The following is a 25143-nucleotide window of genomic DNA, read 5'->3' on the forward strand; positions in this document are numbered from 1 at the left end:
AAAGTGCCTTCCTAAAATCACGGTTTAAAATGGCACAGTTGCAACACGAACACTTACTGGAAAGTGTTTTGTAAGCTCTGAAGTCTACACAAACATGGGGCATTAACAACTGAGCAGCAACAGCTTCACTATTGCTGAGGGGGAGAAAAATGATCACCCCGTTTTGTCATTTCCCTGGCCCTCCAGTAGTAAGACAAGGCAGGTAATCAATCCATCGAAACTAAACCCAATCATTACATCAGAAAGACAAAGGGCACTTTGCAGAGGAAGGAGTGACTTCTCCCACATCCTTCTGGACACGTTTTGTGGAAGATATTTATGTTCTTTTATAATGTTTGAAATCTTCTAGGGCAGGAATTATTTAAACCAATATAAACATTACAGGCATTATTTTGATGTTGAAATGCTCCCATAACAGGGATTTTTCAAACTACCATATGCCAGTGTTTAGGATTCCTGAGGAAGTTCATGATACTTATAAGAATACAATGGTTTGGGGGTCAAAAACCTCAAATGTGTGCAGGGGGTAGGCAGGGAAAAACTAAGTAAAAGAGGCTGGGTATAAGACAATAGGGAATGGTGGGGAGTATGACTAACGCAGTCTACATCTACCTAAAGAGGACAGCTGCTATCCAGTTTTAGCCAATTGTTGCCTGTGGAGTGCCAATCCAGTACTGCCATTTTTTTCCTTAAAAAAGCTGGAAGATCATTGTTTGTGAAGTATATTGATTTTCATCTAATGGTTGGCAGCTGTTTAGTTTTTGTTTTAAAAGGTCTTTTGGGACCTGAACTCAGCTTGTTGGCCACTGTTCTCTTCTCTTTGCTTAAGTGAGCACACTGGCGTTCACCTACTGACCAGTTCCCAACACGCAGACACCACAGGCTAACTATGCCTTACCAAAGTGCCAACAGGAATTCCTTGCTAAGTTCTAGTTCATGGGAAAAAAATAAAAAATAAAAAACAAAGATGCATACCAAAACACCCCTTTGATGCTAGGCTGAAACATAAGAACCCCATGAAGACATATGCAGGGAGATGGATCCAAGCATGAAGCCAGATGGCTTTTATATAAACCACAATCTACATGGTTATAAATCACCATCCAATTTCTCTTTCAGCTCAAGATCTGAAGCTATTCTCTCCCCACCCATCCACATACTTGCTAAGCTCTTTAACCTTACGGGGCACCACATGTTGCCACTCAAAATGCCTCAGTTTCAAAGTAGGTGTAATGGGGATTTCTTCAGTTAATACTCCCTGAGCATCCAACAGATGTCAGGTGGTATGGGCAGATGGAGAGATGAGACCCCGCCCTCAAAGAAGTTAACGTCTGGTGGGATGCAGGCAGTTAAGGACAATGTGCTAAAGGATTATCACCTGGATTTTCAATGGAGGAAACCAAGGGTCACAGAGCTTAAGTGAACTGGAAGAGGTAGAGAAGACACTTGCAAACTCCAAGACCACAGCTGCAGACACAATTCAGATCCTATCAACTTAGAACTTACCACAGTTCTCAGACAAGAGGATGTCTAAGGCGTCCTCATCCTTCCAAAAAGTAAACTGATTGGTTCATTCAAAATATTTAGTTAAACCTTATTGTGGTGATCACTTCACAACATATACAAATGTCAAATCATTATGTTTGTACACCTGATATGAATTGTGAATTATACCTCAATCAAAAATACATGTGTTCCTAAAAAAATAGTTAAAATTAAATAAACCTTTAGAGAGATTAATTTTTAAAAATTTAAAGAACTTTGCAAACTGATAGATGTTTAAATGCATATTTGCACAGCCATATCCCAAAAGAAGTTTTGTTTTTAACTCGGCTCTAAGATACGGTCGGCAAAGTAAGGTCACCGAACCAGAAGCATCAGCATCACGCAAGAGCTTGTTACAAATGCAAATTCTCCAGCTCCTTCCCGGACCTACTGCACCAGGAACTCTGGGGGGGGGCGGCGCCCAGCACTGTTCGAACAAGCCCTCCAGGTGATTCTCCTACTCACTAAAGCTGGAGCCCAGTGGCTACAGGAGGTTTTGCCAAACCTCCAAACACTCCTTCCTTTATTAATGAAAATAATCTGTTATCATGGTATCACTTCCATACACTTTTATAAAAGATTGGATTTGGGAATTTCTTGGTTTAGGATTACTTAAGTTTTTCTTTTTTTAAAATTTTATTTATTTATTTATGGCTGTGTTGGGTCTTCGTTTCTGTGCGAGGGCCTTCTCCAGCTGTGGCAAGCGGGGGCCACTCTTCATCGCGGTGCGTGGGCCTCTCACTATGGCGGCCTCTCTTGTTGCGGAGCACAGGCTCCAGATGCGCAGGTTCAGCAATTGTGGCTCACGGGCCCAGTCGCTCCACGGCATGTGGGATCCTCCCAGACCAGGGCTCGAGCCCGTGTCCCCTGCATTGGCAGGCAGACTCCCAACCACTGCGCCACCAGGGAAACCACCGGATTACTTAAGTTTCTTGATAGCATTTTAAAGTGCTTAGTATTTCACATATGAAACCTTGACGGGTACCATCGCCCCACTCTCTGGGAAGCTCCCAGACGGCTGGACCATTTATTGTTTGGCTCATTCATCTGAGAAAGATTAGCTGAGCATTTCCAATGTACCTAGCACTAGGCCAGGTGCTGGAAATATGGAGCTTTTCATTGAACTAAAAGATAAAAAAACCACGCTATATGTACTACAAAGCTTTGACGGGATTACCTAGCATGTGAAATATAAGTCTCTCATAAAGTGTGCTTAAATGTCGTATTAATTACAAGACAAACACACATCAGTTAGGGAGCATAGTACTTACTCCTGAGTTTACATTCACATCAGGAATACCATGTATCCACTTCTAAATAATAGATGAAATGGCACTTGCCACTCCCAGTATCTGAGCTCAGTATCTGAGGCAGCCCATGATATGGTCACAGCGCTGGAAACTAAATGTGGGCCTCTGTCTCCGCACACTTCCTTGCAATGACCTGCAGTAAATGTACAGATGTGCAAAACTCCATTCCAAAGTGTTCTATCAAGGGAGGCAACTTCCAGTCAACTCAGAAACTTAACAGGCACACAGTGGCAAAATGAGCCTCTGCTATAAACCTGAACAGCTTGCTAATACAGTCAGAGTTACTTTGCTTGAATCCCAGAGTGTATTAGTTTCCTACTGCTGCTGTAACAAATGACCACAAACTTAGTAGCTTAACACAACATAAATTTATTATCTTAAAATTCTGGGAGGAAAAAAAAAAAAAGGACTTTCCTGGCTGTCCAGTGGTTAAGACTCCATGCTTCCACTGCAGGGGACACAGGTTCGATCCCCAGTTGGGGATCGAAAAAAAAAAAATTCTGGGAGGTCAGAAGTCCAAAATCACACACCACTGTATATGAAATAGATATCTAATAAGGACCTACTGTATAGCACAGGGAACTCTACTCAATACTCTGTAACGGCCTCTATGGGAAAAGAATCTAAAAAAGAGTGGATATATGTATATGTATAACTGAGTGGCTCAACTATGCTCCAATAAAAATTAAACAACAAAAAAAGAAGTCCAAAATCAGTTTCAGTGGGCTAAATCAAGGAGTCCGCAGGGCTGCATCTACTCCGGAAGCTCTAGGGGAGAATCTGTCCCCTTGTCTTTTTTATTAGCTCTGGAGGCCACCTGCATTCCTTGGCTCATGGCCCATTCTTCCATCTTCAAAGCCAGCCAAGTAGCATCTTCCAACCTCATTCTCTCTCATTCATTCTCTCCCTCTCCCCTTCCCCCACACTCCCCATGTTCCCTCCCTCTCTTCCTCTCTCTCCTCTGACCTGCTTCCATGTTCCACGGTCACATCTTCTCTCTCTCACCTTCCTGCCTCCCTCTTAGAAGGATCCTTGTGATCACATTGGGTCTGCCTAGATAATCCAGGATAATCTTCCTTTCTCAAAATCCCTAACTTAATCACCTCTGCAAAGTCCCCTTTGTCATTTAAGAGAACATATTCACAGGTTCCGAGGATTAGAATGTCGATGTCTTTGGGGGTCCATTGTTCAGCCTACCACACTGGTGCCTACTTTTTGAATATGAAAAGCCTTTTTAATGCACAAGTTAATAGTTAGGAAATATGTGACTTGTCAACAGAGAAGGGAATGACAGTCTAATGTGCTCTCTTCATGAGCCAGGTGCTTTTAATACCATCTCTCATTCATCCCTGGCAACCCTGGGGGCAACTTCCATAATTATCTCCCTTTTACAGAGAAGGAAAAAGACTCGGATTTTCAGTAACTTGCCCAGCACACCTGCCCAGTATATGAGACCCAGGTCTGCCTGATTCCAGAGTCCATGCTTATTCTTTTTCATCCCAAATCTCCTTGCCATGATGGAATGCCTCATCCCAAAGCTCTGCCCTTACCTACATGAGGAGACAGTATTACAAATATAATTTTTGCACCTCCACGTCAGTCATTTTCTCTTCTTCCATCTATTTCCTTATATGTAGGATAGCATAAGAGTTAAGGGAATGGACTCTCGAGCCAGGTTTCCAGGGTTCAAACCCCAGCTTGTCACTTACTAGCTGTGCGACCTGAGGAAACTTACTAAACCTGTCTCTGCCTCAGTTTCCTCACCTGTGAAGTGGGAATAATAAAGATATCTGCTCTCATAGGGTTTTATGAAGATAAAACCAGTTATAATGCAGATAAAATGTCTAAAACACTGCCCCAATGTACTGTATATGTATTTGCTATTAATATTATATAAAAACCCAGGCAGAATCAGGGACAAAGGCAATAACCCTAGGCTCTACAGCATGAGGGGGAAAGAACATGTTCTTCAACGTGCCTCACATTTGGCCCCTGGCAGAGCACAGCAAATGGCATCAGGGTCCAAGTTCTCCATACCCTTTAATGGAATGAACAAAATATATTTCTTACTCCATAGGGTTGTTATGAGAATAAAGTGAGTTAAAACATGTAAATCACTTAGAACAGTAATTATCTTCATTTTTATTATCAATGTTAATCATCTCTGGTAATTGTAAAGATGTCTAAAAATGCTACCTCAAGCAACATAAAAGAACTCAGTAAACGAAAAATTAGCTGCCATGTTCTATTTGGATCCTCTGGATAAACCAAGGAAGAAAAGAATTAAGAGAAGGAAAGACACTTCTAGAATAGTGCTAAATATCCATTCTTAAATCCCATAAAGAACTTCCAAGTGAACACCCAGCGCTCAAATCACTGCTCAACAGTAGATAATGATATGAGAATAACAGTATCTTATAATCCTCTAGCTCCATGGACACATCCAGGCCAGCTCCCTCTTTGGTCTTTCCATCTGTCCGTCCATCCACCCAACATTTATTAACCACCTACTGTATGCTAGTCATCTAAGTGATAGCTGCTTAGATCCTCAGGTGAAAGATACAGCATCTCCTTCAAGAAGACAATTGAACAGACAACCACAAAGAGCAGGTTATGAGACATGCTTTCACACCTGGGAACACAAGGGACAAAAGGCACCTAATTATCTCAGTTACTTGAGTTAACAGTTAACCTGAATATTCAAGGTTACATTGCCCAGGTGGGACAACCATCAGGTCTTCCTGGCAGACTGGACAGCTTGCATCAAAGTACAAGGCATGAAAGTACAGGGCCTCCTTGGGGCACCCCAAGTTCCAGTATAGCTGGGGTATAGAGTTTGAGTGGCCAAGTGGCAGGAGATGGTGGTAACTAGATCGTGAAAGCCCTTCTATTGTGTGCTCAAGAGTATGGAGAGGTAAATGGGGAGCCAATGATGGTTTTGAACAGAGAGGTGACCAAAAAGGTAAGAGACAGACATGGAGATGGCCGCCATCTTTGAAAGAGAATGTCAGCCACAACACATGCAGTGATGCTAGACGTGACCTCTGAATGGGAAGCAGTGGATGCTTCCTGCCCATGTTGGCCCTGGACTCTCCACTTTGTTTTAAATTCTAAGGGGCCCATGGACGCTCCTTCATTCTTTCTTGGTTTTGTAACGTGTGTGCCCTTAGGGCCGTGTAAAAATAGGTGCAAGGGCCCAGGGAAGAGGCAACTCAGCTGCCCAAGGATCTCAGACACTCCCCAGGCATGTGGCCGGCTTTCTGGCAGCTGTTGGGAGGGCTCAAGGTCACTGGGGCTGGAAACCTGATCTTGTTACAGACAGCCTTCTCCTGGCCCAGGAAGCTCTGTGCAGAACGCAGTCGGAGGTACCTGGCACCACGGCTCTTCCTGGGCTTCTCAAGAGGCTGCCTTTCACTGGGGGCCACTTGCTCCTTTTTCAGCTCTTGAGTTCCCATCGACAGGTCAACTCAGGCAATCTCCAGAAATACTCACTCTCCTTCTCACCAACTCTCAGCTAAACCCAGCTGGCTCTACTGTGCCCACGAGTGAGAAATAAGGGACTGGTGAGGTGGAGACTATTATGCCCTTTCTCTGTCGCAGAAGGGACCACCACAGGCTCTCCAAATAGACAGACTTGGGTTCAAGCTCCAGCTCTGCCTCCTAGGCAAGTAGTCTGAGGCAAAAAAAACTTTTAAAGCTCAGTCTCCACGTGCAAAATACAGACAATAATTGCACCTATTCATAGGGCTGTTACTTCCCACATTTCCCGGGGGAGGAAGTACAGTGCCGGGAGGCCAAGTGGATTAGCCAGGGCCACGGTGGTAATCCCCTCACCCAAAGGTAGGCTGGCCAGTCTTGAAACATCTATTTCTTTAAAAATACTGAGGTATCTTGAAAAACCTCATCCTATTAAGAGCTAACATCAACTGTGTGCTTCCTCTGTGCTCAGCAGCATGCGGGCATGCTGTCATACAGATGGTCTCATGCATGCCTGAAAACCACCCTGGGAGGCAGATGTTGTTACTAACCCCGTTACAGAGACTGGTCCCCTGAGAGCCTAAGGAACATGCCCTGGGTCACAAGCAGCTGGCCTTCAGGGCCCATGCTCTTAGCCCTGATGCCTTGTAACCTCCAGAGGTTAGAGGTGAAGACGACCTAGTTGATGGTCTCTTTTCCTACAGGAGACTTAGGAGGACCAGAGAATTCCAGAGCTGGAACCTGATGCCTGGGTAGGGGGTCCCTAGGCTTCATCGCACTGTGTATTTTCAGGGGCTGGCCTTCTGAAAGGGGGCTTCAGGGGCAAATGTGACAGTGGGGAGGGGGAGGGAAGAGGCAGGTGAAAGGGAGATGCTACGGTGGCCCTCCCTGGGCCGCCTAATCCTATGTAAAGCACTAATGCAGTTTTTGTCACTTTCACACGTGGGGTGCCACATACAATTTTATTTGGGGAAAAAAGGGGGGGTTTCTGCTCATGGAACAGAAGTTTGAAAACCAGTGTCCTGTCCTTCTGTGTCTAAGAGCAAATTCCTCTTGTTTTGGGAACCTAGCTGCTGCCTTTTTCCACAGGGGCCTCTGAAAGGACAGGACGAGGAGCAGACCAGTGCCCTAAGCAGCAGGGGCATCGAATGTGCGGGTCTGTGGAGCCCCAGAGGCCTCTGGGATCCGTGAGCTGCTCAGGCCATATGCAAAATTCCGGGGTATGTGTGATCCGGGGAGGAGAGGGCCGGTAGCTCTTCTCAGATTTCCCAAGGGTTCCATGTCCCCCAGTACCTGAATGGCTACTAAAACAAATCATCATCATTGGAGAAACCACCGCTGACTGAGTGCTGACCATGTGCTATGGAGAAGGGGGGTGATGAGGTCACCTACCGCAAAGGGCTGTTGGGAGGATGAACTAAGAGGATATTTGTGAAGCACTCAGAACGGCACCTGGCACACGGCAAACACTGTTTGGCTTTATGGCTTATTTTCATCATCATTACTGTCATCCGCCGTTATCACTTTGACTGCCTCATTAGTCCTCACAAAAACTTGATGAGGTTCGTATTATTATCAATCCCACTTTATAGAACAGGAAATAGAGGCTTCAAGAGGTTAAATAATTAGCTCAAGGCCACAGAAGAGCAGAGAAGGAACTCAAAGTTGGCCCGTCTGGTTCCCAAGCCCAGGCAGGCCCTTGGTCTAGAAGTGCTGAGGGAAGAAGGCAGGACTCCCTGAGGGCCCAGGAGGAGGTGGGCAGGCAGGTGGGCAGCAATGGGAGGCCCCAGATGATCCCGGGCCAGAGCAGAAAACAGGCCAGGGCTTTCCACTGAAAGGGCCTGAAAGGACAGGCAGCCTTCCTAACTTTGCACCTCTTCTAATCAACAACGCAAAGCCAAACCACTTAAAATAATAATGATGAAAAAAGAAAACCACCCCCTGCTGCTCCTTTCCTAGGCTCCAAAGTGAGCCAGCGTCCTGGAATACAGTGGGTTCAAGGCACAAGGCAGCGGCAGCCCCAGCGTCCACTGGCTGTGCTCCAAGCAACGTTTCTCCTTCCAAACACACACGTAACCCTGTGGAACACACCACTTGAAAGCCAAAACGATGCCCCATGGGTTGCCGTGGCAATGCTAAACAGAAGAAACATTTTAACCATCTCTGACGCACATACACAAACCTATTTAAGGGCCAAGTGGATGGACTGGGGGGTGAGGAGGTGGGGGGAAGGTTGTTTCTACAGCTCCATCTCCGAGGATTTGGCCCCCAAAGCATCTATGCCAGACTGAAACAGACCAAAGGACTCCTTCAACACAAGCTGAGGCCAGGCTTGCTTGGGAAAGGGAAGCCACTGCCATGCTTCTGCATTTCGGCTGCAGGCACAGTCCTGTTTTACGAGGGCCACGAGAGGGTGACAGGAGATGCCGAAGGTCCTGGCTCTGCCTCTCCCTGGGGACAGCCCTCCAGCTGCCGGCACCAGTGTCTCTTGATACGCTGGCCTACAGCAGGGTCGGGAGGGTCGAGCGTGCCCATGAGTGTGAAAGGCCTTAAAGCACTGCGTGGATGCCTGTGAGTGCTGATGTCAACAATACTAACCACCATTTCTCACACCCCATGGTTCAGCTTTCATCCACAGGAGTTGATCGCCATGGGTACTTTCCTTTAGAAAACGTCACTCCAGGGTCCAATGGGGCTGTTCCCTGAGGCGCTGCCACCTGGGGAGTGACGATGAATGCAGAAGACTTGGCCCAGGTCTGAGAAGACCACCATGCTTCTGGGGTCTGTCGCACTCTGGTCTCTTCCGTGCCCCATCCCTCACCTCGGATACAATGGGACAAAGGGTTGACACTGAGGAGAGGCCAGAAGAGTCTCACCAGACACAGCTGATGGCATACGGTAGGATCCGTGAACAAATGTTGTAAAACCTTCCTCTGCAGGGTCCAGGATATCCTCAGGTAAACAGAATCTCCAGAAATGGGAATCCTCTTCCACTCATCGTTCCCTGCGGTGAACCCTCTTGCCTTTCAAGACTCAACCCCTGAAAGTTATTCCTAAGCCTCCCCTTTTCCTGGAGTGGCCCAGCCCCCACTGTGCCACGCGCAGATGTCTATGGGAGCAGTTGCACTATTCTAGTGTTCTAATTGTTCTCTGGGCTCCTGCCCACTCATCACTGAGCTGCCTGAGGGCAGGGACCCCATCTTGTTCACGGGGGTACTAACCTGGTCTAGTCCAGTGCCTGGCATTAGTTGGCACTCTGTGACCGTGTGCTGACCGACAGGCTAGAAGTATACAGAGCCATGCCCATAATGTTTGTGCATCAGGGCCTCTGGAATTCTCTAGTCCATATGCCACAAGTGTCTGCTTTCACTTCCACATCCTCTGGGAAGAGAGCAGAACTTGAAGCAGAGCCTGGAGCTCAGGAGTTGGAGAGCAGAGCTCCGGGCAGCCTGGTAGGTCAGGAGGAGGGGGATACGAGAGGAGGAAGAGGCACCCCACCTGTAAAACTAAAGCTCTCGTGCCTACCCACCGATGAGCTAATGAAATAATTTGCCGCTTGAAAACTGAAATAGCACCCATCCCCCCTGGTCTGAAGCAAAATTGTTTTCCTTTGTCTCCGTTATTTAAGGCCTCTGACAATGCTCTGTGTTCTGTGAGCACGATAACTCTATGCTGATAATTTTCAGTGGAGTCACAGCTACCCTCCCAGCAGGTACACTCTCTCCTATTCTCTCGTTGTGTGTCATCTTCCTTTTGCCAACATGATGCTCTCCGTACACGTTCCCTTCTGGTCTCCTCCAAACAGGCAACGTTTAGCAAACAACAACAAATGTTTATCATTGGCTGCCCTAAATAAAGCCTAATTGGGAGTTTAACGTTCTAGGAACCTAGAAATGGTGGCTCATCCGCTATGCCATCTTCCCAAATGATACTTCCCATGAGTAGAGATGCTTTAACTCTGTACGTGTTCACACACGCATACACACAGGTGTCCTACTAGCCAGAACACCACCTGTGCTTGTGTGTAAGCAGCACTTCCTGTGTGCCTTAGATGAGTTCTGCGTTATGGATTTGTCAGTGCTTTGTGATGTAGGCGAAAGGACAATGGCCCCGAGTCCCTTATCATCGCCTTTCTCATTTCCTACAGAATGGAATGACTGTGGTGGAGGTTTTGACATTTTCCTGGACTCACATCCTGTCTGCTGAATTATTCTCTGCCACTTTTACCACCAGACCTTGTCTGCCCCCCCTCCCCCGCCCCTGAGCTGGAACTAATTACCACAGACAATTTTAGGATTTTATATTCCTGTGTTCTTAAAAAAAAAAAAGAAAAGAAAAAAAACACAGTCCATGAAGAAAAACCCAATACTTCCATAGCTGAAAGAGTTATAGAGAAACCACAAAATTGCGTTGGTGCTATGTAGCATTATACATAACATATTTACATAAACTAAGTTGGCACAGAAGAATCTGAGGTGACGGTATTATTTTGTAAGCTTGAAAGTTGACTTTAACAGAAAACATCTCCAACAGAAGGTACCGAAAATGCAAATGCACCAAACAGAATAAGAGGTTCACTACCTTAAACTGTCAGTTGTACATACACATTATAATGGGCTGGGACAAACACATCCATCTCTCTCCCAGGCAGAAATACTACATCTCTTTCATGAGAAGCTATGACTGCATGTGTAAAATGCTTGCACTAAAATTAAGTCTTCTATCTTCCAAATTTTCTCAATTATTAATACACCAGACAGCTGTAGTAGCTCTGGCAAAAATAGCAGCCAAGCTTTTCCAAAAGTCAAAGCAGCCATGAGATGTCTGCATGGGGACTTTCCTGTGTGAGGACTGGCCACTCTCTGGATCAAACAAAAAGAAACAAAATCTCCAGTGGAACAACAAAAAAAGAGAAACTTGTTTCAGAATTTAACGTGAAAAATGACACCCCCTGCCCCCGCCAGGCACACTCACTCCTCTTTATAATAAGAAACTTTGTGTGTCTAGATAAAAAGTTGATGAAAAGGCTATCTGTCCACTCACTGGGATAACAAACAATTCAGAAAATTAAACAGTAAACCCAAGGAAGGCCAATCACTTCAGTGTATTCTGGAATGAGACTATCCAATTGTGTCTACTCAAAGGGAGGAGGGTGAGGTTAGAAAACAAATTATGCCCCTTTTTTTAGATTTCTGGAAGCAAATTAACATCCAGGAGAAAAGGTTGTCCTTCAGTTGCCATCTTCGTATTTTAAACAGGTATTAGCGTCATCTTAACAGACTCTGATAATATACAATCTTTGTGGAAATATTCATATTTGAAAAGCATTTCTAAGGGAAAAACTAAGCATTCAGATTGTGTCACAATTCAATGCTCCCTGAACTCAACAGTGATCATGAATTTTCATTCAAAGATTATGTGCAGGACATGCAACAAGAACAGAATAGATTTTTAAAGATTTTTTAAAGTTATAATATCAGAGCTTAAGCATATCACGCCAGAGGGAATGTCACTTGTCAAGGTTACGTTGTGAATGGTCTGGATGTGATTGGACATTTCACATTTCCTGTCACAGTTCTGATTTCACATCATTCTAACCTTTAAAGGCAATCAGACCACACGCCCCAGTCTCTGATGGTTGTTACGATACCATCACTCCATCTGTGCCCCAGCACCATACACAAACAGAAATTGTTGTGGGTCTTTGAGGAAAAAGCAAGAGTCATATCAGCCCAAGTTCTAAACAAGGGTATGTTTGCACCAGTTCTGCATAACTTGTTTCTAAGAGCAAGGACCATATTTCATTTTCTCTGTCTCACGACCTACGTAAAAATCACAGCCATTTTCCAGTAAATGCCAACAAATGTCAGAGAAGCAAACCATGGCTATTTGGAAATGGCTGTTAGTTTATTAATATAATCCCCCAGAGTAAAGCTTGTGGTGTGAATGTTTTCAAGATGGTCAATATCATTTAGAGGTAGGGCTTACTAACATAACACAAACACTCGCTGCCCGTGTACCACTTACCATTTGCGATCTGTTCTTTGGACAGCCATTGATGTCTTCAATCTTCTCATTTGCTGAAAAAAGAAACACAAGTCAGAAAAATAAATAATCATCACAGACACTTTGAGCAGTGATGTTCAGGACCCTTGAGGCCAAGAAAATCCTAAGGCCCATACTGGGGTTTGTCCAACCAACGCAGGCATGTGAAATACTGAGACGCATCTAGCAAGCTTCAGGACTTACTCATCGAGCTGCCGCCCTCCAGGGACAGCTGGGGCAAGGTCGCTGTCATCTAAGGCAGAGACAACTGCATTGATGACAGTCTTGGAGTGATGGGGCATGGTGGAAATGTTTGGAGACTGGGAAACGGCCTGAGCTGTGACTGTGCTTTAGGCTCTTAAAAAGGCAACTGCAACTTGCCCACAAAAGATAGGGTGCTTCAGAGTGGATCCATCCAGCCACAACACAGCTCCTGGGGACAAAAGCCATAGATGACAGCATCTCACCCCATCTTTAGCCAGAAATGCTAAGATTGCTTTTGTTTGTCCTGATTCTATTCCCAAAGTGGTGGCCAATAGAAGAACAAGAGAGTGAGACTTTAAAAATGGCATATCCATGGTCATATAGTGAGTCCAGATTAGATCTGGAACACACACTACTCAAGTCAAAAGAGTACCTACCTACCTACCTAGGGAAGTGATAGAAAGAGGCTGTACGGAATAAGCTGGAAATCAAATAAATAACAGGGAAGAAAGGCCCAGCTTCCCATGGTGAATGTATTTCATCCTAAGTATGGAGGAATCCTTGCAAGACACAGCCCAAGACATGAGTTTGCAACTACAGTGCTACAAGAAAGGCAGTACGTGTAGTGGCTTGGAGGCGAAGATACCCCAGTTTGAAGCACAGCTTTATAGCTTCTCAGCTGTGTGATTTTAGCCATGTAACACAACCTCTCTGGGCCACAGTTTCCTCATCTATAAAATGGAGCTAATACTACCTACTTCACAGGAGAAGCTGTGAGAAGAAGATTATATGATGCCAGTAAACTGCTTAGAGCAGTGCCCAGCACACAGTGAGTATTCTATGTACGGTAGAGATCATTAATCCAATAATATATATTCTTATCATCTATGAAAAAATATATAAAATAAAATTTCCCTTTTTTGATGTCTCCATCTGAGTTAAGCCCAGAAACTCAGCTAGGAGTTCACAGTAAAGAATTACGGACTTGCCTCCTCTGTGAAGCCTTTATGAGATTCCTCCCCAATCCCATGTCCCTTTATTGCATGCCCCCTCCCCCAGAAGGGTAAGTCCCACTAGGTCTCTTTGCTCTCCCAGCACCCTGGACTTGCCTCTACTTTGCTTTTAATCACCTAATGTGTAACTCCTTTTCTTGTCTCCCCCAGCTACGCAGACATGTAGATTTTGTTTTTCACACTTGTACCCTTAGGGCTCAACAAGTGTTTGCAAAATTGCATTTAAAAAAAATAATAATAAATAAATAAATAAATAAATATATATATATATATATATATATCACATCAGATTTTAATGACTATGACACCTAAACCTTCCATGAAGAGAAAAGACATTGAAAAGTGTCTGAAAAAGATAACAGAATCAAAGTGTCCCAGGACACTAAGGTTTTAGAACACCTGAACCCAAGTATAGCTCACCGTTACCTCAATTGGGTTTTTTTCCTCTAGTGTTTCTATCTTAAGAAGTAAAAAATAAGAAAGCAAGCTAGTGGCAGGAAATTATTTAAAAATCTAATGATCAGCCAGGTTAGTATACATTCAGCCTGATCTACACCTTCTTTAGAACTGGCCCAAAGTAATAGATATTCAGGCTTATGACCCACCTGGGAAGACCTCGGTCTTCAGAGAGCCAATTGAGCCAACTGAGTTTTCTCAGCTCTTAAGAACACTGGGATAGGCATTTTAGGAAGCTTCCTCCACCTGCTTTTACTTACTCCCAAAAGAGGTGCCTTAAAGCCTTTAAAAAGCACGTAAAGGATGCCCAATGAATGGGATAACTCACGGATGTTTGTTCTTCAGTTCACCAGAAAATACAATTAGCCAGAATGTGTCACTAGCATGTAAACTCCACAAAAACAAGGATTTTCATCTGCTTTGTTTTCTACTATAACCCTAGGGCTTAGCACAGTGCCTGACACACAGGAGCCACTCAATATGTATTTGTTGAGGGGAACTAAGGAGTATTCTGAACATTCCAATGAATCAAAGTTTTACTGTCTATTTTGAGGCAGCTGCTCTTTCACTTGTATATATAAATGTCTGTGCTGAAGGTGGAAAAAAAGAAAGATCCTTGACAAATGGCACTCCTTCATACATGGGAAATTATGGCAGGCTTGCACTCTGACCTTGGATTTTGATACACAACACTGGTATGGCTTTTGAGAATCAAGGCCACTCAAGGTATCTTCCAGGTGGATACTCATGATGGCCAAAGTCATAAGTCACTGGATTCTGATCAACACCCAGTTCATTAGTGCTCATTAAAGTGAAGGATGGATAACTATGATCCTGAGAAGTCATTTTAAAGACTATTTATATACCTTCTGGATAAACAAAACCAAGGGATTTGGTCTAATTATCCCTCTAATTCCTTTTCATGGTCTGTCACCTAAACCACAGACAGGTGCTCCTTGAATTCATTAGGCTCCTATAAGCCTAATGCTGCCATTTTACAACATTCAAAATAAACCAATGGGGTGAAGCCTATTCATGACCCTCTAAAGAAAACATGGGAAGAGATCAAATGACTCAGCCCAAACTCAAAATAAATGTTTAATAAAAATGCAAAAAAGTCTGGACCTCCTAGTTTCCAATTTCATGTAATTTAAATACTTCTCCTTCAACTTAAATTCTCAAGAATTTCTGTGGTTGCCATAAATACTTAGAGCAATAATAGCAGCTCTGATTCTGCTGGTTAGAAGGAAGAAGAGCTTGGTCCTCAGAGCTGAATTTATTAATTCGGGGTAGAGGGTCTTTGGCTACAGCCCCAGAGAAGATAAACAGAGAAGCAAAGGCATTTGTCCCCCAAAGTCTTCAACTGTGATTAAAACTGGCATCCTGAAGTGCCAATGGTAATTTATTCATTCCAGCAATCTGTAATGTGGTGACCTGTCTGCACACAAGGTGACAAGTTAGTAAATGGAAAGCATCAGTGCACTTTGAGAAGAATGGAATCAAGCTCATCACTTCTCAAAAGACCTCCTCGGAAGGGTTCCAAGCATTTCAACAGCCCAAGCATCTATGCATGGCATCTATGCATGTGCAGGGCAGCTGGCAGCCCTGCCAACGTCTAGCAAAATTGGCTGCCCTCACTGAAAGGCAGATGACTTACCCAAGGCCACGCCATGGTAGCAGGTCATCAACAGAAAGAAGGTAGAGTCCGGCGTGTTGCCTGAATTTCCTGGTTGTGCTCAGAGGCAGCCCAGATGGTGGTGGAAAGTGAGCTGCTCTCATCCCCTCTCTGTCTTGGCTTCCTCTTTCTCTCCAAGCCTCTTTTGTTTATCCTGTTTCCCTCCCTCTCTCTCTCTCCTCTTTCCTCCCTTTCTCCCGCCCCTTCTCTCCTTCGCTCACTCCAACCCCTTCTGGCAACCTCCCTGAGTGACAGCAATGTAAGCGGGAGGAGGGAGGCCTGTCTCTCCCTCTTGATTCATGCTGTTTATCCTGGCCTCGTAAACCTTTCTAATAACTCACGGACATGGCACCGTGATGGGCTGGCAGGCAACCGCCGGCTTCGGGCAGCTCATGACTCAAGAAGATAATCATACTAATAAGAGGCTGAACACAGACACCCAACCCTCAGTCACTAAAGCAAGGGCATTAAGAGGCAGCAGCAAAAGGTCTATTTTCTGCCTAATGGGCAGAAGGCAATGACGGAAAAGTGTGGGCCCCAAGATATCCCACTATCTGGTAAGACCAGCCCTAGGATAGATGGATAAAGAGATGGCTAGACCCTAGGGCCCATCTGGGTTAGATGGAGACTCAGGTAGGAGCAATGTCTGTGAAAAGCATCTAAGGTTTTCCTTCATGTTACACATCTTAGCTTTTAAAGGATTCCAACTCTCCATCATTAGAAATAGTAGAGGAGGCAGTAAGATCCCCAAGCTGAAAACCGACTCTTCAACCACTGGCCTTTGTTCCTTAGGTTAAAGCCCAGAATTCACTGCCCTGTACCTGGTAGCCTGGGCTTATTTTGCCTTGTTGAGCCTCTGACTCTCTACCCTCCAGCCTTTCTACGCATTACTTCCTCCACCAGGAAAGCCCTCCCTGACCACTTTACCCAGCTAACTCCAAGTTTGAGGTCTTGGCTTATAGATAAATTCCTTGAGGAAACGTTCCCTGATTCCTACCCTCCTAACCCAGCCCCCCAGCTCCCCAGTCATGGGTCAGGCCGCATAGCACACGGATCCTTAATCATTATGCACAACATTCCTCCCTCCCAGGCCTAGGAACAGGTTGTCCCTTAAAAGGACAATCTCCCTGACTGCAAGTTTTGATGGACCTTCATTTAGATGTGTTCTTTTTAACTACTTTGAAGTAACTTCAAACCTACAGAAAAGTTACAGGAACAGTACAGAGAGTTCCTATATAGCATCATTCATTCTCATTTTCTCCCTCTCTCGCTCCCTCCCTCTTCCTCTCTATAGGTACACTTTTTAAAAAATTCTGAATCAATTCAGTGTAGGCTACATAGATCATGTCCCTCACTCTTAGTATTTCCAAAGGACAAGGATATTATTTCATGGTACAATTTTAAAATTCTGAAAATTTAACATTACTATAATTCCAATATTCCAATTTTGTCAACTGACTCAAAATTGTCCTTTATAGCATTTTATGCCCCTGTATGGGATCCAGTCCAGGATCATGCGGTACATTTAGTTGTCAGGTCTCTTTAATCTCTTTTCTTCAAACAATATCTAAGCCTTTTATGTCTTTCACAGCACTGACATTTTGGAACAATTCAGGCCAGTTTTTTTTAACAGAATGTTCCACAATTTGGGTTTGTCTGAGATTCCTCAGGATGGGTTTCAGGTTTTCCATCCCTGATTGCAATACAACACGAAGTGATGTTGCACTCTTTTCGAGGTACCACGTCAGGAAGCACGTGACATCCAGCTGCTCCTCACCAGTGACGTACTTTTGATCACCTGGTCATGATGCCTCATTCTCCCATGTGGTTACTATGGTTCCCTTTGCAACTAATAAGCCATCAGTGGAGAGCCACTTTGAGACCATGTAAATAGCTGCTCTCCATCAAACTTTCTCCTCTAGATTTCAGCATCCATTGATGATTCCTGCCTTAACTAACCTTTACCATCACAGCTGCAACTCTTCTACATTTATCAGTCAACATTCACCCGAACAGTTGAGTTCTCTCTTCTCCTCCATTGACAGATCATCTATTTATATATCTATCTGTGAATACAGATTTGTAGGTTCCTATTTCATTCCACAGTTATAACCCACAATGGTCCTCAATTATTTTGATGCTCTCGTTGTCCCAGATTAGCTTGCTCTTTGTAGCCCTGGAGGGCAGAACTAGTACTTGTAGGGAGACACTACCAAGGAGGGGCAGATTTTGACTTAATGAAAAAAGAGCTTTTAAAAAATTCTAACTCTCCATCATTAGAACTAGTTGAGGAGGTAGTAAGTTGTCCATCTGCTGACTACTTTAATAGACTCTGCTGACTACTTTTCATGCAAGCAATTCACACATCAGGTTGAGGCTTTTAAAAGGTCCCTTCCAAACCTTAGAGTTGCACCAGAATCCTGGAAAGGAGTAGGGTGTAACATACAGTTTAGAGGAGTGCTCAGAAGAATACTAAATACTGGTAAGAGAAAACATCCGGGCCACCTTTTGGAAACAATCCGAGCCAGGCTTAGGGAAGCAAGGGTTGCAGTGAATAAAATTCTCATCCCTAATCTCCTCAACTCTTCTTGAACATCACTGCACGCCAGGTACCGTGTTAAATGCTGTGAACCCAGAAAGAAAGATGACTCAGACCCAGGCCTGGAGAGACCCAGGCCCAATACAGCAGTCAGTAGGGTGACAGAGGAGGGTCCCTCCAGCTCTGCCTGGGGGAGCTAGGAAGTATCAGGGAGAAACTGACCTTTCAAGAATGAGTAGGAGCTCTCCAGCCAAACAGCAACTGTAACCACTAGAATTCTGTCCAATGCAGACGGAGTCACTAGGACTCCAATTCTAGGAAAATCTTAGGGAGAATAGAGAGAGATACACCCACCCCCAACACACATATGTGTGTGTGTATATACACACACACACATATACATATATATTAAAAACATGTACACATACAAATATATATTTTTACATTTTCCTTTTATAGGCACATGTGTAGGGGAAGCATGGAGTACAGCGATTAATAGTTTAGCATCCTGGCCAGAGTGCTGTACCCTCCCGCCAGCCCCCCAACCAAGAGATCTATGTTCACAAGACACTCTGAGATGAGATGTTCTGAACTGGCTGATGGACAGTCTAGGGAAGAAGTCACATAGGAGATGCCTATGTTTAGCTGCCTTCTCATCCCCCCGTATCCTGGGCCTCTGTTCTCCACACCCAGAGCAGAGTGTGTGAGCCTGGCACAGTCAGGGGTAGAGTTCCATGTGTTGACATCTGGCCTTACTTAGTAGGGAGTCCCTGGGCAGAGGGAGCCTCTCCTGGAGGGCTGGGGGGGGGAGCAACTTGGTGGCCTGAGCGGCAGCCTGGGTCAGCAGTACTAGCTTGCGCCTCTGAAATCACAGTCCAGTAGTTCAGGCCCAGAAAGATCACTGTCTAGGGAGGTTCAGCTCATCTGAATAGATTCAGGGAAGCATCCTCCTGAGCAATGATTAAAAACTGTGCTAGCCCGCGATGAAGAGTGGCCCCCACTTGCCACAACTAGAGAAAGCCCTCGCACAGAAACGAAGACCCAACACAGCCAAAAATAAATAAATAAATTAATTAATTAAAAAAAAAAAACTGTGCTAGCTTACATTTCCCTAGCACTATGCTTAGTAAATTTGCGATACACATGTTACCATTCACCTTTGCTGGGCCCCGGCAGACACAACTAATCTATCGTGACACTCTGACATCGATTCAGAGGCCTCTTCATCTTTCTACACATATCTTTCTAGGCAGTGGCTACCAAGTCCTATCCAGAAACACCTTCCAGTATCCAAGCATATTTCATATCTGATACCTACCTTGTGCATTTCCCAGGACTGCCACAAGATCAGACAAAGCAGGCATGGCTGTGCCCATTTTAAAGACAGGGAAACAGAGGTGGCAGAGGCCATGTTCAGAGACCCATGTGGCAAGGAGCTGAGAGGGTCTTCTAGGAGCTGAGGGTGGCCTCCAACCAACAGTCAGGGAGAAACCAGGGCTCACGCTCCTAGAACTGCAAGTAAATGAGTTCTGCCAACAATCTGAGTAAGCTTGACCCCTTTCCCCAGTCAAGCTCCAGATGAGAACTCAAGCCTGACCAACACCTTGACTGCAGCCTTGCAGAGGCACCCAGCTAAGCCATGCTTGCACTTCTGATGCACAGAAATAGTTAACATATGTTGGGAGATAGTTAATATATGTTGTTTTAAGCCATTAAGTTTGTGACACTTTGTTAATACAGCAACAGCAAACTAATACAGGGAAGGAAGGAAAAAGGAGAGAAGAGAAGGAGGACCAATGGAAGCTGGTCTTCAATCAATCTTAGGACAGCAGGGAAGCATCTTTCTCTTTGAAAGTCCAAAATCTGCACCTAAGGGCAACTTACCTATATTTTTAGGTACAGTCTCCACAGATGTGAGCAGAGCTAGAACTATACAAGGCTTCTTCTCACTTGAAGGATAAGCAACTTTTCCATAAGAACTCACGCCTGAGGGGCTGGGGCTTCTGTCCTTTTTTCCTGCCTTCTCTTTTGGCATGAGTCGGCTGCTAAAGCTGCCAGCGACAACAATCAGCCTAATGCCATCTAATTGACCTCCTGCCTCCACGGTCTGCTCTAAGTTCTCAGGCAGGACCACTGGGGTGCTTCCCTTAAGACCCAAGGCAAAGCTGCACCCAGCCTCCACCCACGTGCCTGCCCAGGGTGACTCCTCTCCTCCTGCACACAGCCAAGGCATTAAAAACCCCACCGCTCCACTTCCCTTCCCCTACTATGAAAAACAGAACCAGCCCTCTGCGGAGTTTGATCCTTTGATTTCTCAGACCCGATTAGAGTTCACAGGAATAAACCAGCCCCATATTGCCTTTTTTTTTTTTTTTTTGAAATATTGCCAGAGTAATCCACAAAAAAGCACCATCGCAGGGGGGAAATGAGAGAGCCAGAAAGATGGTAGGAGGTAAGAAAGGGGACAGAGAGCCCCTCCCCAAACCACCAGCATTTCCCCCCAGCCATGGCTAGTCTTTCTTCTCAGAGACTCAAGATGAGATTGCCACGTGGGTGATCTTATCAGGAAAAGCAAGCTGGTACCCCTCACTCCCCCGGCACAAGACAGAGTCAAAAAAAGTGTCATACATGTGACAGAAACACTGCATTTTTAGATGTCAGGGTTCCGGTCCCTCTTGCCAGACTTGGCCCCGTCTGGACTGGTCTCCACGGTAACTCATCCACCCCTGACGTAAAATCTGCTCTTACCCACAACCTGGATAATCTGGGCCAGGAGGACGCCGTCCGTCACGTCTTGCTGGAGATCCTTGATGAGACGTTTGTGGCCTGATTTGGCTAGATAATGATTGGCCCAGTCCGTGTAGATCTGCAAAAAAAGCAAACGGGCAACTTTAGGAACCCCGTCAGATTCCATCCGAGGCAGCTGCTGGGCCGGTATAGGAGCCACTGCCCCGCAGGCGAGCTGTCTGGGGCCAGCCAGTGCCATTAACATGCAGTGCATTGTGCCCATGGGGTATTCAGCTGGCCAGAGCCAGGCTTTCACCTATTGAGAGATCTGCCATCAAGGCTCAGGAGAAAGCTAAAGAAAGCTTCAAAACATGCAGAGGCCTGAATGGGACAGGGGACACGGAACTAAACAGTCTGTGCCAGACGGCTTTGAGAGGCTGCGGCTCTAAATGCAGGCGAGGTCCCCTCCGCCCCACTGCCCTACCCCGCCCCTTCCCATCTTTTTCTCTTTATTGAGAAAACGTATGGGGAGGTTACCACCCAACAGGCATCTTTTCATGGGCCATTTCAGGGAAAGGAGGGCTATTGAGCTAGCTGAGTTCTCAGGAGCCTGGGTCCCTTGTAAAGGAGCCAAGTACCAAAACACAGAGCGCTTCAATTACTCTTGTGTGAGTGGGGTTATTAATGGCCTCACAATCATCTCAAATTTAATCAGTTTAACTTAAAAGCCTGCCATCATTTTCACAGTTGGGATTCTCTGAACAAAAAAACCCCCAGCAAATTCCAACATATTTAAACACAGCATCGGTGTGCACAGCGCCCGAAAGGCAGAGGCTGGGTCATCACGGGATCAGGAAAGCAGACCCCCTTGGGGGACGGAGAGACCTGCCCCTCCCAGTCACAGAATCATCGGCACAAAGAATATTTGCTTCCAACGAGCCAACAAACACAAGAAAACTCTCGCCTAAAAACTTCCTCCCCAAATGACATAAGCCAAACACAAAACTGAAAACCTCCTTGTCAATTCTGAGTGCTAAGTTTCACGCGTGGACTTGTGAGTTTGTGGGGGACGTGCAGGTCCTGTTTATCAGCACCTTTTTTCCCCCAGGAGGGATGCAAACCCACACCTGCTCAGAAAGAGAAGTATCCCACCTCAGCTGGGCCGTGTTTGCAGGTGCAGTTCACGGACTAATCCATGTGATGTCTCCACCCAAATGATGAAAGTGATCACTGTATCTCCACTAGCAGGCCTGCTCCGAGATCTCGCGTGACTCACCGAGCAGTGGAAGCCCTCGCCTCGCCCCAGCTCTCACTCTCCATCCTGCTCTTCCCAGCACTGTGCTCAGAGGAATCTCACACAGTGGGGTGCTGCCCTTCAAGGCCCCCGGAATGGGGACTGAGGGCCAGGGCCTGGACTTGCAAAGCAGGCCTTTCGAGGGAGGCGGCACCTCTGACTACTCCACGTGGGACCGTGAAGGCCTCATCCCAAGAGGGGCCAAGGCAGACGTGCACTTTCCACTTCATCAAGCGCGGAGAACAGACGACGCCTATCCACCCCCCAGCCCCCAACTCGAAGCTTCCATTGCAGAGACCCACACCACAATATGGTTCTATTTCACACCTCGGACCATGGCATCTAATCCTTAAATCCGTGTCACTTTCCTTCCTCATGACTTCCAAATTGTCAGATAGAAGCTCTAGTTCAGCAAGATCATTTTCAATTTCACAAGCAATGAGAAGGCTAAGGAAGTCGAGTGCCATCTTGGTCATTACAATGGCCAATCTGAGAGATCATTCGATGAAATTGTTAAGAGGGAGAGAGAGAAAGGGAATAACATTCAAAGGAAAAGAGAAAGACCTGGGTTCAAGTCCCAGCCCTGGAGGCTCCCCAGGGTGGGGATTTGGGTCTGTTTTGTTCAATTTCTCAACATGTATCTCTGGAGGAATGGGTGTATGACCTCAGGTGAGCTATTTAACTCTCTGAGCCTAGGTTTTCTTATCTGTAAAATGGAATAAATACCATGTACTTGTCAGTTCTTATGAGGACTGAGTGATATAACATATTCGAAAAAAAGTGCCTTATGCAGAGTAGGAGCTTAATAACAACTAACACATACAGAGCCTAATACATGCCAGACACTGGTACAGACACTTTACATGCATTAACTCATTTCATCCTTATTCTCTGTGGTAGATGCTATTATTGTGTCTATTTTTCAGAGGAGAAAACTAAAGTATAGAGAGGTAAAGTAACTTATCTAAGATCACAGGGAAGTGGCAGAGCCAGGATATGAACCCAGGCTGACTAACTCTAGAATCCCTTAGACACTCTCCAACACTGCTTCTCTGAATACAAATATAAATTATTCAGTTCACTCACCCCCTCCATGACACCGTCCTACTGACTCGGCTCATTCTCTGTTCAGTTATGTTCACACTGAAAGAATTATTTAAAAATAAATAAAAACCCCAAACCTATCCATTGCTGTCTGAATGCCCTTTGGCAAGTCACTTGCCTTTTCTGGGCTTCAGTTTATCCAGCTGTAAAATGGGCACAGTAAGGTCTACTTCAGAAGGTGGTTGTGAAGACTCAGTGAAGCACCACCTGGAAGCCCCTGACCTGACCCACGTGGGACTCAGGAAGCAGAGGCAGCAGGTGGTCAAGAGGAGGGCACCGGAGTCAGCAGACTGCTCTAAATCTTAGCTGCCACGCAGCTTATCACGTCTGTGTCCTTTGGCCTGGGTGTCCTCATTTACAAGAGGGGATAATAATACCTACATCATTGGGCCATTATGAAGGTGAAACAAGTTCATACACATAAAGGACACAGAATCTGACACATGCTAAGTGTTCAGTAAATAAAAAGAATAATTAGAAATTTGACTACCAGCATTATAAAATGGGCCAGAACAAAACCAGCCACAGCCTCTACCCTGAACCTCCAGGACACAAATGACTTGAAGACTCACTCCCCTTCTCTTTCACAAGGTACAATTTCGAGAGTCTGGAGCACCCCCATCTGGAATCACAAACCACGGTAGACTGTAAAAGAAAAGCAGGCCAGAAACTGGTCAGGCTGGTTCAGAGAGTGATTCCAGGCTGGTATCTTCCCTAAACAGGAGATAACAGCGCAGTGATGTCTCAAGCCCTGGAGGGATCCTACCATCTGAGGGTCTGAGGGACCACGAGAACATCCCAACGCTTAAAGCCATCTGCCCTACAACCATCAGCTGAGGTGAGAACAGGCCACGGACAAGGACACCGCTGAGTGGGAGGGGATACAGGTACCTCTGCTCATTCTCTTCCTAGGTGATTAAGGGTATTTTAAAATAGACGTATCCTCCCTAAAGCCAGCCCTCTCTGTGTCTATACAATCCAGCAGGAAACCAAGGTTAAGCAAGCTTCTTTCAACAAGTACAGGGGTAACCCTCTCCCACTCACCCACCGGCACACACAGTGTGGAGCCCTGGGGAGGCCACACAGGTATCTGGTATACCAGGGAGAACTCTGAAAGTTCTATAGTGGTCAGAAATGGCTCTGCCAAAGAAGTGAACCTCTCTACCCCACGCTGTTTAAGACAGAGCTCTTCTTCTCCCAATTCGAATCTACCTACATACCACAACCAACTTAATCTTCCAAGAGCACAGCCCTAGTCCTATCACCTGCTCACAAAATCATCAACGGCTCCCCACTGAATGCAAGGCAGACTTTTCACACTGCAGTTCAAGGCAGTCTTCTCATCCATCCACTTTTCCCCAGCCAGTGTCGATCTCGCAGGGGAGGCAGTGCGTGGGTAAGTGAAAAGCTTGGGCTTGGGAACTGACCAAGTCAAGGTGGCCCTTGGCATGTGAATTTCTTTTCACCTCTCTGTACCTCAGTTTTATCCTCCATAAAATGGGAATTATACCAAATATATGATAAGGCAGGGAGGGACTGGCCAACTGTGACCCAGGCCAAACCCAAGGGACCACCTGTTTCTGTAAACAAAGTTCTATGGGAGCCCAGCCACACCCAGTTGTTATCTGTAGCTGCTTTCAGACCACAATGGCGCAGCTGAGTAGTTGTGATAGAGGCTTTTGGCCCGCACAGCCTCAAATATTTACTGTCCAGCTCTTAACAGAAAAAAGTGGCCGGTCTGTGTCATAGGGACT

At 45.6% G+C, this 25143-nt stretch overlaps 1 protein-coding gene across 8 annotated transcripts in view; it reads right to left on the minus strand.

Moving 5' to 3' along the window:
- NAV2 (neuron navigator 2) overlaps nt 1–25143 on the minus strand; it is a 398333-nt gene that overhangs the window by 250713 nt on the left and 122477 nt on the right. For all 8 annotated transcript variants that reach the window (XR_009009169.1, XM_057552146.1, XM_057552147.1 and 5 more), the window contains exons 2-3: nt 21013–21130; nt 12360–12412 (exon numbers count right to left, since the gene is read on the minus strand). Coding sequence is in view for 7 of the 8 variants with exons in the window: in XM_057552146.1 (XP_057408129.1) it covers nt 12360–12412; nt 21013–21130 (171 nt within the window). In the remaining variant the exon portion in view is untranslated. The remainder of the gene's footprint in view (nt 1–12359; nt 12413–21012; nt 21131–25143) is intronic.

This window comes from Balaenoptera acutorostrata, chromosome 9 (assembly GCF_949987535.1).
Source record: "Balaenoptera acutorostrata chromosome 9, mBalAcu1.1, whole genome shotgun sequence".
NCBI classification, from domain to species: Eukaryota; Metazoa; Chordata; class Mammalia; order Artiodactyla; family Balaenopteridae; genus Balaenoptera; species Balaenoptera acutorostrata.